Source organism: Oncorhynchus kisutch, linkage group LG8, assembly GCF_002021735.2.
Source record: "Oncorhynchus kisutch isolate 150728-3 linkage group LG8, Okis_V2, whole genome shotgun sequence".
Taxonomy (NCBI): domain Eukaryota; kingdom Metazoa; phylum Chordata; class Actinopteri; order Salmoniformes; family Salmonidae; genus Oncorhynchus; species Oncorhynchus kisutch.
Window position 1 is genome coordinate 54,249,902 of NC_034181.2, and position 16,179 is coordinate 54,266,080.

Below are 16,179 nucleotides of genomic sequence, written 5' to 3' on the forward strand. Positions count from 1 at the left end.
AGAGAGAGAGAGAGAGAGAGAGAGAGAGAGAGAGAGAGAGAGAGAGAGAGAGAGAGAGAGAGAGAGAGAGAGAGAGAGAGAGAGAGAGAGAGAGAGAGAGAGAGAGAGAGAGAGAGAGAGAGAGAGAGAGAGAGAGAGAGAGAGAGAGAGAGAGAGAGAGAGAGAGAGAGAGAGAGAGAGATATGTGTTTAATAAAACACCTCAGAAATCCCGACCTGAACAGACTCCCTCCCCAGGGGTGAAATAACCCTGGCTACATCCACAGTTATCCATCCTTGTTTGAGTCAATCTCCTCTACTTACCCTGTATGATTCAATCTCCGCCAACCTTCATAGCTCAGGGCAAAGTTTTCAAAAAGTACAGATAAGCGGCATACAGTACAAAGTGCTACAGCCAACCTACAACTGTGTTCGCGGTAGTTACGTTAGTTTTAATGAACTCATCTGATCTCTTTCCTCTACTTCTCCCAGAAGCTTCTGCTAGAAAATGCCATTATGCACAGATCTAAGATCAGCTTACTCTCCCAAATTGCAACTTGAACCATTATGGGGTAAATCACAAAGCCAATCTTAGATCAGTGTGTAGGGGCAACTTCATCACACTCTTTTTGGAGCTTATATGCGTTTGTCCCCCGTGCTTTTTGTCCTCCCTTCAGCTAGGGGTGTGCCAGTGTGTGGTCATATTGTGGTGTTTTCCCGTTGCAGTCGCACATATCGCAATGTCAGAGGATGTCTTTAACCCTGTGTGCCTGCGTGTGTGTCTATAGGTCACGGTCTATCAGTGGAGCGTCCTCCGGTCTCTCCACTAGTCCTCTCAGCAGTCCCAGGGTAAGAGTTCGGTTGTTCCGCACCACCCGCTGGCCCACCGGGGCCCACACTGCACCGCACCAACTCACCTCACCGCTAGCTCTGCTGTGCTGTGGCTGTCGCCGGAATGCACACGCTGCTGTTCACTCACTACGGCCACTCATAAGGCTATTGAATAAGGCAGCTCACAGGGGAATCTGACATGAAGCCTGCATAATCCTGTCATAAGAATAGTGTAAAGCTACCAGTCTCTATACCCCTATGACAGCTTATGACTAGGGCCATGTGTTTTGGACAATCATGGATTTTATCTTTATTTAAAGCTTTTTATTTTTTTCAGATGTCAGATGGTCCAGCACCATCCTCAGACAATTGCTTTCATTTTTGGTGTAATTCTATTTCTGGAAAAGGCTTAAAATGAAGGTTAAAATCTATGTCACGTGTCATGATAGCCCAAAACACAGGGCATGACTTATGACACCTGACATAACGCTGATATGAGGATTTAGTGTCGTTCATGGGTTGTATCAGTTGTTATACTGTAATGTACGTTTGGTTATCATGACCTGTTCCGACTGTTGTTATATCATCGTTATGACAGAACTATGTAGGCTGCATGTCATAGGGCTTCTTGTGATGTCTCATAAGGGCTTAAGTACTGACGAGGGAACCCATCGTTCTTGTTTTAAAGTTCTTAATTCCCCCAACAGCTCATCAGATTGCAAACACATCCATTATTTGAAATCCCAATACGTGGGATTTCAGTGTTCAATGACCAGTACTATAAAATTGTAACATAATAATCCATCACAGTCATCTTCGATTAGGGAATACATTAGAAAGTGCTGCCATGTTATGTAATGACTGTAAAAGTTTGGGCCACAAATCAACTAACCATCTCCTAGCTAGCATGCACATTTCCTCAATTTTTTTCTTTACTAAGGCCATGCATTTTTAAAGCCAGCCCTTAGCGAGGATACAAACATGCAGTCATCCCATATTCTGCCTCTTCTTGCGGAACTGTCAGTGTTATGAAGGATACTGTAAAAGTTTCATAATTGAGGATATTTCTTTCTGGCAAATATTTATGTCTGTCAGCAACCCCAGCAGGGGGTTTGGTGCCTAAATGTTACTTCCTGTTTTTTTTTTTATGATGAGTGATACTGTAAAGGACTTGGTTCAGATAGTGGTGATGCCATGTTAGTCCTCCTAAATATTGTGCCGATTATGTAAGGCTACATATTATGTCACACATTGATGGGATCACTCTACTGAGGGATATAGGGATATAGGGATTAGGGTTTAGGAGTATAATTTGACCTTTAAACTTTAGAGCACCCACATGCACCCACACAAAACACATGCACACACACACAGAGAGACATACACGCTCATGCGTTATATTTAATGAGGACCACTTCACCAAGGCAGTCGTCATAAACGCTTCATAATGCTGCCATATGAGTGACACAACAAAAAGCCGATAAACCTTGCATAAACTTTTAATAGATGCCAGTTTTCATTAGCTGTCATAAACTTTCATGTCCTGTCATGATAGTTGCTATGTCATTCATATCACAGCATTGTGCATGCAGTATGGCTGCTTTCCAACAATGAAGTCTGGAAGCTAATGCAGTTAGCTTTCGGTGCTGTTTCAGTTGCCGGTTTGGGTTTGGCTTCATGAATGCTTGTAATGTTCTACACTTCTGTCCCCCCATGGTGCTGCTGCCTCCTGGTTGGCTGGTTGTGCTAATGGCATGTTCTTCTTGTCTTTCTTTCTGCACTCTCACCACTCTCCCTGCCTGTGTGTCATTCGCTCCACCTATCCTCTCCTCCATGTCATTTCTTACTATATTGCTGTTTTTTTCCCTGGTGCCTTTTCATTGCAATCCACCTTTATTGGGTTGTGGTGTTTTCTATATATGTCCCCTGGCTTCTGGGCGTGGTCTCTCATTGGCTGCCTGCTCTGTCAATCTAACGGTGCATGTCCAATCGCAGCCGGTCCGGCGCTTCTTTATCCCGCCCCAGTCGCCGGACCTCTGTCAGTCGCCCAACTGTAGCCCCACCCATTCCCCAGAGTCCCGCCTTAACCATAACGGGGTAGGGGGGGCAAATCGCGTGCACCCACACCCGCTCCCCAACTCCTACACGCCAAAGATGGGGTCCCCCCTGATGCACCCCCGCACACAGACCCTCCCCGCCAAGCCCAAAGTGTCTGAGAAGCCCCTTCAGACCACCAGGTCCAACCCTCTTCCCAACTTGGCTGACAGCCCAACCACCCCCAAGTCGGAGCCCACCTCCCCCTCATCCCCCATGGGCAGCCCCCCCTGCGTCCCCAACAGCCCGCGGCCACGCCGGCACCCGCCCCTCACCGTGCCCCCTAAGCTCTCCATCCCCCTGTCCCCGATGCCCCCCATGACCCCCCTTCGCCGGCACCGCCTCCACCCTGACCACAACGGTCACAAATCTGTCCCCACCATACAGGTGACTCCGCACCCCTCTCCGCTGGGGAGCCCCCTCCCCACCCCCAAGGGCACTCCGGTGCACACACCCAAGGATAGCCCGGCAGGCACCCCCAGCCCCACGCCGCCCCCCAGCCCCTCCATCGGCGGACTGCCCTGGAGGACACGTCTCAACTCTATCAAGAACAGCTTCCTGGGCTCGCCGCGCTTCCATCGCAGGAAAATGCAAGGTACTGGACAGGACTGGGGTAGGAGACTTGGGGAGAGAGGGGAAAGGTGAGGGAATAAGGCAGGATTTCCACACACACTAACAGTGGGTATAAGAATGGGACCCTTTGGTGGCTCACAGCTACATCCTTCTGGGCCGCGTAGATCATCCCCAGCGTAGCGTAACGACGTGCTGGTTCTGTTCTATACATTGTGATATAATCTTATTAAACCACGGGGGAGGGGTTCTTTATGCTAGTCCGATTAACTTCTGTATGATTAGTCATGTACATTATAAATCAACGGCTATTCCATTCCGATGAGAGGAGCAAAGATGAGAAGAAGAGTTGTTTGTGTTATAAGGAGCGTATAGTTTCAGACCTTTACCAGAGGCCTTTACCAGTTCTCAAAGCGTGCAAGCTCATATATGTAATTAGGGAAACTGTAGGGTGTATTTTTCTTCGTCCAATGAGTGGTATAATGTTTTAATGCCTGTAGGTAAGTTGTCATGTAATATGTGCTGCACGGTGATAGATCATTGAAATCCTCCATTACTAAGGGAAGCCTAGCGGTTAGAGAGTTGGGACAGAATCCCAGAGCCGGCAAGATGGAAAGCTGTTTTGCCCATGAGCAAGGCAAATAACCCCCACGACAACTGCTTCCCGGTTGAATACATTCAGTTGTGCAACTGACAGGTATCCCTTTCCTTTCCCTAACTGGATCTATACAATGTGAAGGGATATTGTCCATCTTATCCAGAATATCCATTGTAGATGATGTTATTACAATGGTAAAATAATATTTTACAAACAATAGTGCTCTTCGATGTCAATCAAGCGATGTTGCCCATTTGTTTGACCTTTTCACCTTTAAAGGTCCAATGCAGCCGTTTTTATCTCAATATCAAACAATTTTTGGTTAACAATTAAGTACATTGTTTTTAATTAAAATGCTCAAAATGAAACACAAATTGCTTCTCAGTAAAAGAGCGACTTCTCAAAGTGCGAATGTGTAGAGCGGAAAACTGAAAATGAGCTGTTATTGGCATAGAGGTTTGGAACTCTCTGTCTTGTTGGTCTATTATCAAATGTACCTCCTGGTGATGTCACCAGGCAGGCCAAAACTCCATCCCACCAAAACAGGCTGAAATTTCAGGTGGTCTTTTCAAACTCTTACACTAAAAGGGTAATCATCATCTTCTCAATTGCACAGTATTATTCCAACCTCATAGTGTGGAAATGTATATCAAATACAGGAAAATAATGTTTTTGACTGCATTGGGCCTTTAACCTTTCAATTTTGACCTCTGTCTCTGCCTCTCTCCACAGTCCCCACCCAGGAGGACATGTCCAGCCTCACGCCAGACTCTTCACCAGAGTGAGTGACCCGGGGAAACATAAATACAGTGTTTGACAAAACATTGAGGTCAAGAAAGAAAGTGGCACACTCTAGCTATGCTCCCAGACCCTGAAGAAGAAGCTGCGTACCAAAACGTTGTTTGCTATATCCATGAGGGCATAACTAGGGTGTGCCACTTTCTTTTTATAGTTTACTCTCCTTAGTCAGCACCTCTACAGCACAGTTGTGGATGTGCGTCAGCCTATGCCTTTTACTAAACATTTAGAGGTCAAGCAACATAGGGACCCGTAGGTGGTCTGTAGGCGTTCGTTCAGAGATCTAACACAAGTCTTTAGGAAAATACCTGTCTTTAGTCGTATCCCGGTTTACCTATTTGCTAATGAGCTTGCCTACACCTAGCAACTTGTTTTTTTTTAAATTATACAAGCAAAAAATATTCAATTTTATTTGGAGCGACAAGCCAGACAAAATTAAACAGACCTATTTATATAATGGATATGAATTCTGGGGGCAGAAATGATTAAATATTAAAGCAATGAGACCTCTCACTAAAGGATCAGTCATATAAAATGTGTACTTAAATCCGATCTGGTTCTCTAGCAGATTAGTAAGAATGTCTCACCCAATGTTCAACCCCAATGCCTTTTTACCATTATTCACATTACAACCTCTCACTTTCGGTTATTTGAAAATGAAATAATCTACAAAATATGACTATTTTTAAACAAGCCATAGAAAGTTGGTTGCAATTTCAGTTTAATTCACCAGAAAAGACAGAACAAATAATACAACAAATATTTGGTGAAATTCGAATATACTAATTGATTTAAAAAAAAACAATATGAATGGAGAAAAACATTTAAAAAATGTATAATATTTGTAAATTATATCATAAATAGGACTGGTGGAGTTATGTCACACATGCAGCGAACACAAATATGTGGAAATGTCTGCTCTTATCAAAATTACAACCGACTAATTGCAGCATTACTGTAAAGATGGAAAGGGGAGAAAGTAAGGAACTTGTCTGGCAGACCTGCATGAAAAGTATACCAGTTTAATTTAGGGACCAAAAAGAGTACAGCTGTGCCATATAGATTGCAAAATAGTTTGCAAGATTTTTGATGTACCGATTCCATGGCACATGGTTTATCAACTGATATACATGGACTGAATCCCCCAAAAAATATTTCCACTGCATTTCAGCCCTGCCACAAAAGGACCAGCTGACATCATGTCAGTGATTGTCTCGTTAACACAGGTGTGAGTGTTGACGAGGACAAGGCTGGAGATCACTCTGTCATGCTGACTGAGTTCGAACAACAGACTGGAAGCTTCAAAAGGAGGGTGGTGCTTGGAATCATTGTTCTTCTTCTGTTGGTTGCCTGTAAGAAAACACGTGCCGTCATCATTGCTTTGCACAAAAAGGGCTTCACAGGCAAGGATATTGCTGCCAGTAAGATTGTACCTAAATAAACCATTTATCAGATCATCAAGAACTTCAAGGAGAGCGGTTAAATTGTTGTGAAGAAGGCTTCAGGGCACCCAAGAAAGTCCAGCAAGTGCCAGGACTGTCTCCTAAAGTTGATTCAGCTGCAAGATCGGGGCACCACCAGTACAGAGCTTTCTCAGGAATGGCAGCAGGCAGGTGTGAGTGCATCTGCACGCACAGTGAGGCGAAGACTTTTGGAGGATGGCCTGGTGTCAAGAACGGCAGCAAAGAAGCCACTTCTCTCACTGATATTCTGCAAAAGGTACACGGATTGGACTGCTGAGGACTGGGGTAAAGTCATTTTCTCTGATGAATCCCCTTGTCCGGAGAAGACAAGGTGAGAGCTACCATCAGTCCTGTGTCATGCCAGCAGTAAAGCATCCTGAGACCATTCATGTGTGGGGTTGCTTCTCAGCCAAGGGAGTGGGCTCACTCACCATTTTGCCTAAAAACACAGCCACGAATAAAGAATGGTACCAACACATCCTCCGAGAGCAACTTCTCCCAACCGTCCAGGAACAGTTTGGTGACGAACAATGCCGTTTCCAGCATGATGGAGCACCTTGTCATAAGGTTAAAGTGATAACTAAGTGGCTCGGGGAACAAAATATTGTTATTTTGGGGCCATGGTCAGGAAACTCCCCAGACCTTAATCCCATTGAGAACTTGTGGTCAATCCTCAAGAGGCAGGTGGACAAACAAAAACCCACAAATTCTGACAAACTCCAAGCATTGATTATGCAAGAATGGGCTGCCGTCAGCCAGGATGTGGCCCAGAAGTTAATTGACAGCATGCCGGGGCAGATTGCAAAGGTCTTGAAAAAGAAGGATCAACACTGCAAATATTGACTCTTTGCATCAACTTCATGTAATTGTCAATAAAAGCCTTTGACACTTTGACACTTTGCCTGTAATTATACTTCAGTATTCCATAGTAACATCTGACAAAAATATCTAAAGACACTGAGGCAGCAGACTTTGTGAAAATTCATTTTTGTGTCATTCTCAAAACTTTTGGCCACAAAGCTACACCGGATTCAAAACTTTTAAAACTTTTAATTTAAATTATTACTCCAAATTCTTACAGCCAATAGAATGTTATATACAGTGCCTTCGGAAAGTATTCAGAACCCTTGACTGTTACGTTACACATTCACATACATATTCAGACCCTTTACACAGTACTTTGTTGAAGCACATTTGTCTCAAGCTCTGTCAGGTTGGATGGGGAGCGTTGCTGGACAGCTATTTTCAGGTCTCTCCAGAGATGTCCCGAAGCCACTACTGCATTGTCTTGGCTTGTGCTTAGGGTCGTTGTCCTGCTGGAAGGTGAAACTTTGACCCAGTCTGAGGTCCTGAGCTTTCTGGAGCAGATTTTAATCAAGGATCTTTCTGTAATTTTCTCTGTTCATCTTTGCCTCGATCTTGACTAATCAAGTTCCTACCGCTGAAAAACATCCCCACAACATGATGCTGCCACCAACGTGCTTCCCCGTAGGGACGGTGCCAGGTTTCCTCCAGACGTGACACTTGGCATTCATGCCAAAGATTTCAATATTGATTTCACTTTGTCATGATGGGTTATTGCTGAGATTATTATATATTTAATCCATTTTAGAATAAGGCTGTAATGTAACAAAATATGGAAAAAGTCAAGGGGTGTGAATACTTTCCGAAGGCACTGTATGATGGGGGATACAACCTTTTTTCTGCGAAGAGAGAGAATCATTAGATCATTTGTTTGGGTACAGTGAATATATAGCTTGTTTTGTATCATTTGTATAATTTATCTTAACCTTTATTTAACTAGGCAAAGAACAAATTCTTATTTACAATGATGGCCTACACCGGCCAAACCCGGACAACGCTGGGCCAATTGTTAGAATATAAAAATATTTATGGTGGATTGAAAATGAGACAGACAATTACATTGATGGAAGCCACAATCTATCTGCAATATTAAAGCTGATCTACCCCCTAAAAAATAAAACAATTATTTAAAAAAAGGTATCAGGCAAGGTTTCTAGTGATTGTGGTTCACCGTTGTTGTCCCGTTAAGCTAAAGTCTGGAGACATTAGTTCAGGGAGCTGCACATCTCAGGCAAGGTGATTCGTCATTTGATTGTGGGTCACTGAACCACCTCTGTTACATACATGTGCACGAAAGTCAACTCATTCCACCTTTCAACCTCTCTGGTGTTTTCGCCACTGGGAGAGTGACTACGTAAGGTACAGACAGTAGAGGATTCTGCCCAAGAGGCCTGTGTGAACAATTCCCACAATTATGCAAATTGACCTCCTCCCAGTATTGCATCTCTCTCTCCTTCCTGTTGATTGGGCTATTTTTAGGGAATTGTTCCCCATGAATATTTTAGTGGTTTAGTTCCAGTTTGCTTCACAGACAGAGAGCCACAGTTAGAGTCTGGTTGGATAGTTGGAGATGAGGCAGAAACGAGGAAGGGGCCTTGAGGTAGGTTAGTTGCAAAGGTAGTCGGGATGATGTCATTGCTATTGGGGACCAATATGAGGCCATTTGGACAAGCAGGGGGAGGAAGAGGGCGTACAGAACATGCACAAGGGTTGAAGTTAGATGGTAGAGGGAGGTGGAAACAGAATAGCCTGGTTCAGATATGAATGTGCTTTTACCAACTCCTCTGACTATAATTGTCATGGCATACATTATAGTCACCAAGCACATCTGGACCAGGCCTGGAGGGACAAAGTGATTTTAGAAACTTAAACCGTTTCTGTCCATTACCCTTAAATATCAGACAAAGCATGGTAAATGTTGCATTATGCAAATGAGTGTGGCAGTACGTTAATTATTCCTCTTGATATGAGGCATTAGTATTCTCTCCAGCAGATACTAAATTAAGTGTGTGTGTGTGTGTGTGTGTGTGTGTGTGTGTGTGTGTGTGTGTGTGTGGTGTGTGTGTGTGTGTGTGTGTGTCCTCATAAAACTATTTTTTTCTCCCTCCCTACAGGCTTGCCAAGAAGTCATGGTTTGGTAACTTCATCAACCTGGAGAAAGAGGAGCAGATCTTTGTGGTGATCAGAGACAAGCCTCTCAGCTCCATCAAAGCAGACATCGTTCACGCCTTCCTCTCTGTAAGGAGTCCTCACCACACCTCTTTACCCCTCACCACACCTCTTTACCCCTCACCGCTCCTCTTTACCCCTCACCGCTCCTCTTTACCCCTCACCGCTCCTTTTTACCCCTCACCGCTCCTCTTTACCCCTCACCACACTTCTTTACCCCTCACCGCTCCTCTTTACCCCTCACCACACCTCTTTACCCCTCACCACACCTCTTTACCCCTCACCACACCTCTTTACCCCTCACCGCTCCTCTTTACCCCTCACCACACCTCTTTACCCCTCACCACACCTCTTTACCCCTCACCACACCTCTTTACCCCTCACCGCTCCTCTTTACCCCTCACCGCTCCTCTTTGCCCTCACCACACCTCTTTACCCCTCACCACACCTCTTTACCCCTCACCGCTCCTCTTTACCCCTCACCGCTCCTCTTTACCCCTCACCGCACCTCTTTACCCCTCACCACACCTCTTTACCCCTCACCACACCTCTTTACCCCTCACCACACCTCTTTACCCCTCACAGCTCCTCTTTCTCTCCCTCTCCATCTACTGTGTGTGTATATCTTCTTCTCTCGCTCTCTCTCTCCTCTCTCTCTCTCTGTCCTTTGTCACCCCCCTACTTATGATGCCATTTGACTTATTGCATGGAATTATATTTCAGAGTTCCTGGTCTTCAGACATTGAAATCATTATTAGAGCTACCACACAAAGTGAAAGGGAAAAGGGGGTACCTAGTCAACTGAAATGTGTCTTCCGCATTTAACCCAAACCCTCTGAATCAGGTAGCTATGTTCATTGGTTTGTCCTTGAGGCGAAGTGGATAAATTCACTGTAAAGCAACGTTGATTATTCTTTCGATTTAGAGCAACTTTTAGTCCGTGCTACTGCCCTCTGTTGCTTTCCCAGTGAAGGTCAGTGTTATTGTGTAATCAGTGAACAGCAGCCTGCTTTTTGTAGTCAGCATCTGATTGGTGCACAGCGGTCTGGTTTCTGACGTTAAAAGAGTGCCAAGTAAAAGGGCTTGATTGAGTCTCCTAAAGTTTTTCTTGGCCACACTGTGCATAGCTGTGTCATTATAATGGTAGAACACAGCGTCACAACAGTCAAAACCACAACGGATGGAAACTGACTTTGACACTAAACGCTCATGGCACAACCTTTATCCTACACTACAGTGGTTGGCTTGCATTAACCTTACACCTAGCCAATTGTCTAACCTTAACAGGTCCGCTTTATTTCCCAGCAGGTTTGTTTCAGTTCGTTTTAAAAGGCACCTTAGTCCCCGTCGCCCAACACTGTGTTGTTGCCGCTGTGTCCCTTGTCTCTTCAGCGCTGTCTATTGTAATTGACCCAGAGTCTGATGGTTCCTAACAGCGCTGTGCTGTTAGTGTAACAGATCCCGTGTTGTCTCTTCCTGTCTTTGTCTCTCCTTGTCTCGTCCTCTTCTCTGTATTTTAGTCATGTACATATCCTTTTTCTCACTCGTCACACATGTAAACGGTCTCTGTGTGCAAGTGGATTGTTTTCCCTCTCTTTATCCTGTGCGCTCTTTGTTTTCGCTCTCTCTCTCTCTCTCCCACCCTCCACCTCCCTCTCTCCCTCTGCTTCCCTACCTCCTGCTTCCCACCGTTGCCCCCTCTCCCTCCCTTTCTCCTCTCTCTCTCTCTCTCTCTCTCTCTCTCATATAGATCCCCAGTCTCAGCCACAGTGTGATCAGTCAGACTAGTTTCCGGGCGGAGTATAAGTCCACAGCCGGACCTACAGTATTTCAGAAGCCGGTCAAGTTCCAGGTGGACATCACCTACACAGAGAGCACCGCCGCCACCAAAGAGAACGGCATCTATTCGGTCACCTTCACCCTGCTCTCAGGTAACGTGCACAGAAAGGCAGGCAGAGCAGGGAGGCACATGAGCGCACACGCACATATCAACATACACACACACACACGCACAAATCCACACAGGCACTTCCTGGATATGTACACACATGCACAAACACACACGCATCCACGCTGATGCAAGCGCCATTACACAGAAGAAGCCAGGTGAGAAGAAGGACAGAGAAACAGAGACCTTTTCCCACCATGATCATACTGCACTTTTGTCCCTGCTTGAGTGTCGAAGGGCAACCTCTGGCCAATGACACTGGAGCATCATCTCCAGCCAAATATTCTGTGTCGTCTCTGCAGTATGTCTGCTTATTCCCATGTAGATAACTTATGTTAAATTGATGTTGAACAGACTCTTATTTAATTCCGCTGAATTCCATTTTGATTCCCAGGACACGTGCTTGAATTAAAATTGAAGCTTCGTTGAGGGCTATTGTTGTGAGGAAAATCGAATAGAAATGATGTCATTGTTTTCATAACGTTGACACTCTTTGCGTCCTACTGGTGTGGCATTGTGTTTCAACATCACAAGCTTGTTTTCTGTCTATTATTCTGGTTATTTTCAAGAGCAATTCTATTTTTCAGTCAATCAAGTCCTAAGTGTTTTTCTCTGTTTCTCTCAATTTCTCTCACTCCCTTCCTCTACCTTCTCTCTGCCTCCCTCGCTATCTCTCTCCTCATCCTCTCTCTCCCCCCCTCACTCTCTACCCCCCTCGTTTTTTCTCTCTGTCTTTCCCCCTCTCTCTTACCAGGTCCCAGCCGCCGTTTCAAGCGTGTGGTTGAGACCATTCAGGCTCAGTTGATGAGCTCACATGACCAGCCCGGGGTCCAGCAGATCTCTGGTAAGTAGAGCCCCTCCCCTCGCCCCCATCCACTACCCCCCCCCCCCCCCCCCCCCTCCCGGCATCCCCGTAGCTCACGGCAACGCCACAGTCACAGTGCGGCTCGACTCACACGCTTTGGCACAAGGCATCTCCACATGCATGGCCCACACCATGGCAGATGCACCCGGCACCAACAAAGCAACAACGTTGGTATCCTTCGAGACATCTAGAGGGGGCACACACTCTCCTGACTTTCTTGCATTCACACACCAGGGCCCAGTCATGACCTTCACAAACATCATTCATTTGACAACGTTTTCTGCTAACTTTTTTAAACTTTCCAACCAGCTCTAGGTTAAGAGGTTGTTTTGTTGAACTTAGGTCTAGTATAACCTTCCCATATAGAGAATATGGACCAAAATGATGTAGCAGTTCGAAACGATCCTCCTCACATTAGCTCAGTACATGTATGTATTATATGGTTTTATATTCTGGGATGAAGATGGGTTGAACAGGGAGGAATGGAAGAAAAGAAAGACAGAGTCACGTTCTGTTCTTCACTTGTCCTTGTTTTTTTTGTGTGCCTGTATTGTATAAATTTGGGGGTTTCTTCACTTGATAACAGCACCCACTGCTGGTGAGACACGGCATTACATACATTACATAGTACATACTATAGAATATAATAAGGCTAGAGCCATCTTTTTTACTCCTGGGCCCACAGTATGAGAGTGTGCAGACTAATGTATGTGTCCTAGTGCTTTAACACCTGACAAAAATAATCAAAACTTTGGTCATCATCAAAACGTTGGTGAAGTGTACACATTAAAGGGACATTTATAAAATCGTCATATTCATCATCTCCAGCACCACCCCAACATCAACATACATGAAAATGACGTGTTTCTATGTTTTGTAGTAAAAAAAAAGGTAGAGGAAGATAAGTGTTTCCAATGAAATCATCTGTGTGCATTTTAACAATTTATGAGTATGCATTTTCTACTAATTGACTACTAATTGGTTGATGATGTCATGGGAAATACTTATCTTCCTCTCTCTTTTTTTACTACAAAACATAGAAACACGCCATTGTCACATATGTTGGGGTGGTGCTGGAGAAGGATTTTTAAAATGTATTTCCCACACACACACACACACACACGCACACGCACACGCACACACACACACCCCTTCCCCAGGAACGAAGAACACTGGTTTGACCACTCTCTAGTCCACACATTTAGCACACGTACCAGCTAGCAGTTTTAGCACTTTGAATGCCTGGGACTCACCCTGTCACCGATGGGAACTGTTATCAGGCACTGTATGCAACACCCCCTACCACTTTCTCCATCAATAACTCATCCCCACCACTCGTTCACTGTTGCTTTCACTCTTTTTCTTTTCTTTCCTTCCTTCTCACTTTCTTTCCTTCAGTTTGTCTTTGTCCCTATTTCTCTCTTTCTTCGGGGTTGGGGTCAAAGGTTTTACCTTATTCCAGGGAATTCCTTGAAATTCAATTAATGAATTGAAAAAACATTATTTCAAATATTGTTTGATTTCCAATTCATGAATTGACATGCAGTTGTTTTCCAGAATTAGTTGAGGTGGAATTGACCACAACCCTGTAGCCGTGTATGTTCTGTCCCTTTTCTATCCATCTCTATCTCCTTCTTTCCCTATTTCCCTTTCTCACCTGTCAGTCCATCCCAGCCTGCTTTTGGTCATCTTCCACAGCTTCAATCTAACTGCACTTGGCAGAGAATCACTCAAATAACTGAATGACTGGTCCGGCATGCTGAGTGGAATGCAAGGGTTTCAACCAGAGCCATAGACAGTCTACAAAGAGTCTGGAAACTGATCATCTATGTCAGCTCCAAATATTCCATGCATGTGATGGTCTTGGACGTTTTGGTGCCAATATGGCTGCCTAGATCATTCTAAAACTGAAACTGAGTGTGCCTGACTCTCTCTGTGTGTGTGTGTGTGTGTGTATGGCTCTGGGGTGGATCAATTCACTGAATGCTAGATATCACACACTGATGCTGAACAGTGTGTGTCACATATGACAACAACACACTGAGAGCATGTGTTTCAGCCCCCCCCCCCCCAAAAAAAAACGATTTGACCAACCGCACGCAACCTTTACTAATATTAAGTCAACCGCTAGAATAATATTTGAAACAGATCTGTGCAATCTGGTTGCACTCACTCCTTCAGTGTCCGAGACCAGAGGGGACTGCATGCGGTGCCACGTTTTAAGAGTGGTATTAGCTACTACAGATGACACTCATACTGTGTAAATTGTGACTTACTTTGTATGTGTGAATATTCCATGAGAAAAGGGAAGCCAGGTGTGTGTGTGTGTGTGTGTGTGTGTGTGTGTGTGTGTGTGTGTGTGTGTGTGTGTGTGTGTGTGTGTGTGTGTGTGTGTGTGTGTGTGTGTGTGTGTGTGTGTGTGTGTGTGTGTGTGTGTGTGTGTGTGTGTGTGTGTGTGTGTGTGCGTTTCTCGTCCTTTTGTACTTTGAGAGAGTGCCCCCCTCCCAAGTAGAATATTTCTAATCTCCCATTAGCTTTCACCCTACCCAGCTAATTAAGGATTGAGTAAGAGAAAGGGTTGCATACAGAGAGTCAGAGACCTAGCTAGAGACACAGACTGACAGATGGGTAGAGAGAGAGAAACAGAAAGTCTGAAGAGAAGCAATGGAAGCAGACCCCCCCCCCTTTTTTTTTTTAAACGCATGGACTTTAAACATCCATGCAAAATAAGAGTAAGACATTCCATTTGAAGCGTTTGTTTCCAAAACGCAAAATATCTTACCATAACATGGGCTAGTGAAAAGAATAGACGTGATTTTGTTGAAAATATTGCAAGGTAATTTTATTTTAGAGAGACAAGTGGCAAAACGCTACATAACCACCCCAAACCACAGAACTCCAAAAGTAAATGTATCCCGATTGGGTTTTAAACAGTTATGTGTACGGTGCATTCGGAAAGTATTCAAACCGCTTGACTTTTTTCAATTTATTTTACATTACAGCCTTATTCTAAAATTGATTAAATCGTTTTTTCCTCATCAATCTACACACAATACCCAAGGCAAAAACGGTTTATTAAATTTTTTATTTACAAATTAATTAAAAATAAACTGAAATATCACATTTACATAAGTATTCAGACCCTCTATCAGTACTTTATTGAAGCACCTTTGGCAGCGATTACAGCCTTCCCACTGGGCACGGACGTAAGAGTTCAATCTTGGTTTCATCAGACCGGAGAATATTGTTTCTCATGGTCTGAGAGTCCTTTAGGTGCCTCTTGGCAAACCCCAAGCGGGCTGTCATGTGCCTTTTAAAGAGGAGTGGCTTCTGTCTAGCCACTCTACCATAAAGGCCTGATTGGTGGAGTGCTACAGAGATGGTTGTCCTTTCTCCACAGGTTCTTGGTCACCTCCCTGACCAAGGACCATCTCCCCCGATTGCTCAGTTTGGCTGGGCGGCCAGCTCTAGGAAGAGTCTTGGTGGATCCAGACTTCTGCCATGTAAGAATGATGGAGGCCACTGTGTTCTTGGGGACCATCAATTCTGCAGAAATGTTTTGGTTCCCTTCCCCAGATCTGTGCCTCGACCCAATCCTGTCTCTGAGCTCTCAGGACAATTCCTTTGATCTTATGGCTTGGTTTTTGCTCTGACATGCACTGTCAACTGTGGGACCTGATATAGACAGGTGCCTTTCCAAATAATGTCCAATTAAGTGAATTTACCACAGGTGGACTCCAATCAAGTTTTAGAAACATCTCAAGGATGATCAATGGAAACAGGATGCACCTGAGCTCAATTTTGAGTCTCATAGTAAAGGGTCTGAAAACTTGTGTAAATAAGGTATTTCTGTTTTTTATCTTTAATACATTGGAAAAAAGATCTAAAAACCTGTTTTCACTTTGTCATTATGGGGTATTGTGTGTAGATTGATGAGGGAAACATTTATTTAATACATTTTAGAATAAGGCTGTAAAGTAAAACATTTTAGAAAAAGTGAA

The 16,179-nt window shown here is 44.4% G+C and overlaps 1 protein-coding gene across 5 annotated transcripts in view; it reads left to right on the forward strand.

Annotated features, from left to right (window-relative positions):
* The window catches only part of LOC109895298 (serine/threonine-protein kinase BRSK2-like), a 173,983-nt gene that overhangs the window by 153,177 nt on the left and 4,627 nt on the right, over positions 1-16,179 (forward strand). For 4 of the 5 annotated variants that reach the window (XM_031830565.1, XM_031830562.1, XM_031830564.1 and 1 more), the window contains 6 exons: positions 767-827; positions 3,291-3,498; positions 4,804-4,852; positions 9,311-9,434; positions 11,116-11,296; positions 12,068-12,157. In XM_031830565.1, coding sequence (XP_031686425.1) covers positions 767-827; positions 3,291-3,498; positions 4,804-4,852; positions 9,311-9,434; positions 11,116-11,296; positions 12,068-12,157 — 713 coding nt within the window. Of the gene's footprint in view, positions 1-766; positions 828-2,804; positions 3,499-4,803; positions 4,853-9,310; positions 9,435-11,115; positions 11,297-12,067; positions 12,158-16,179 lie in introns of all 5 variants that reach the window. The other variant, XM_031830561.1, reaches the window with a different exon arrangement.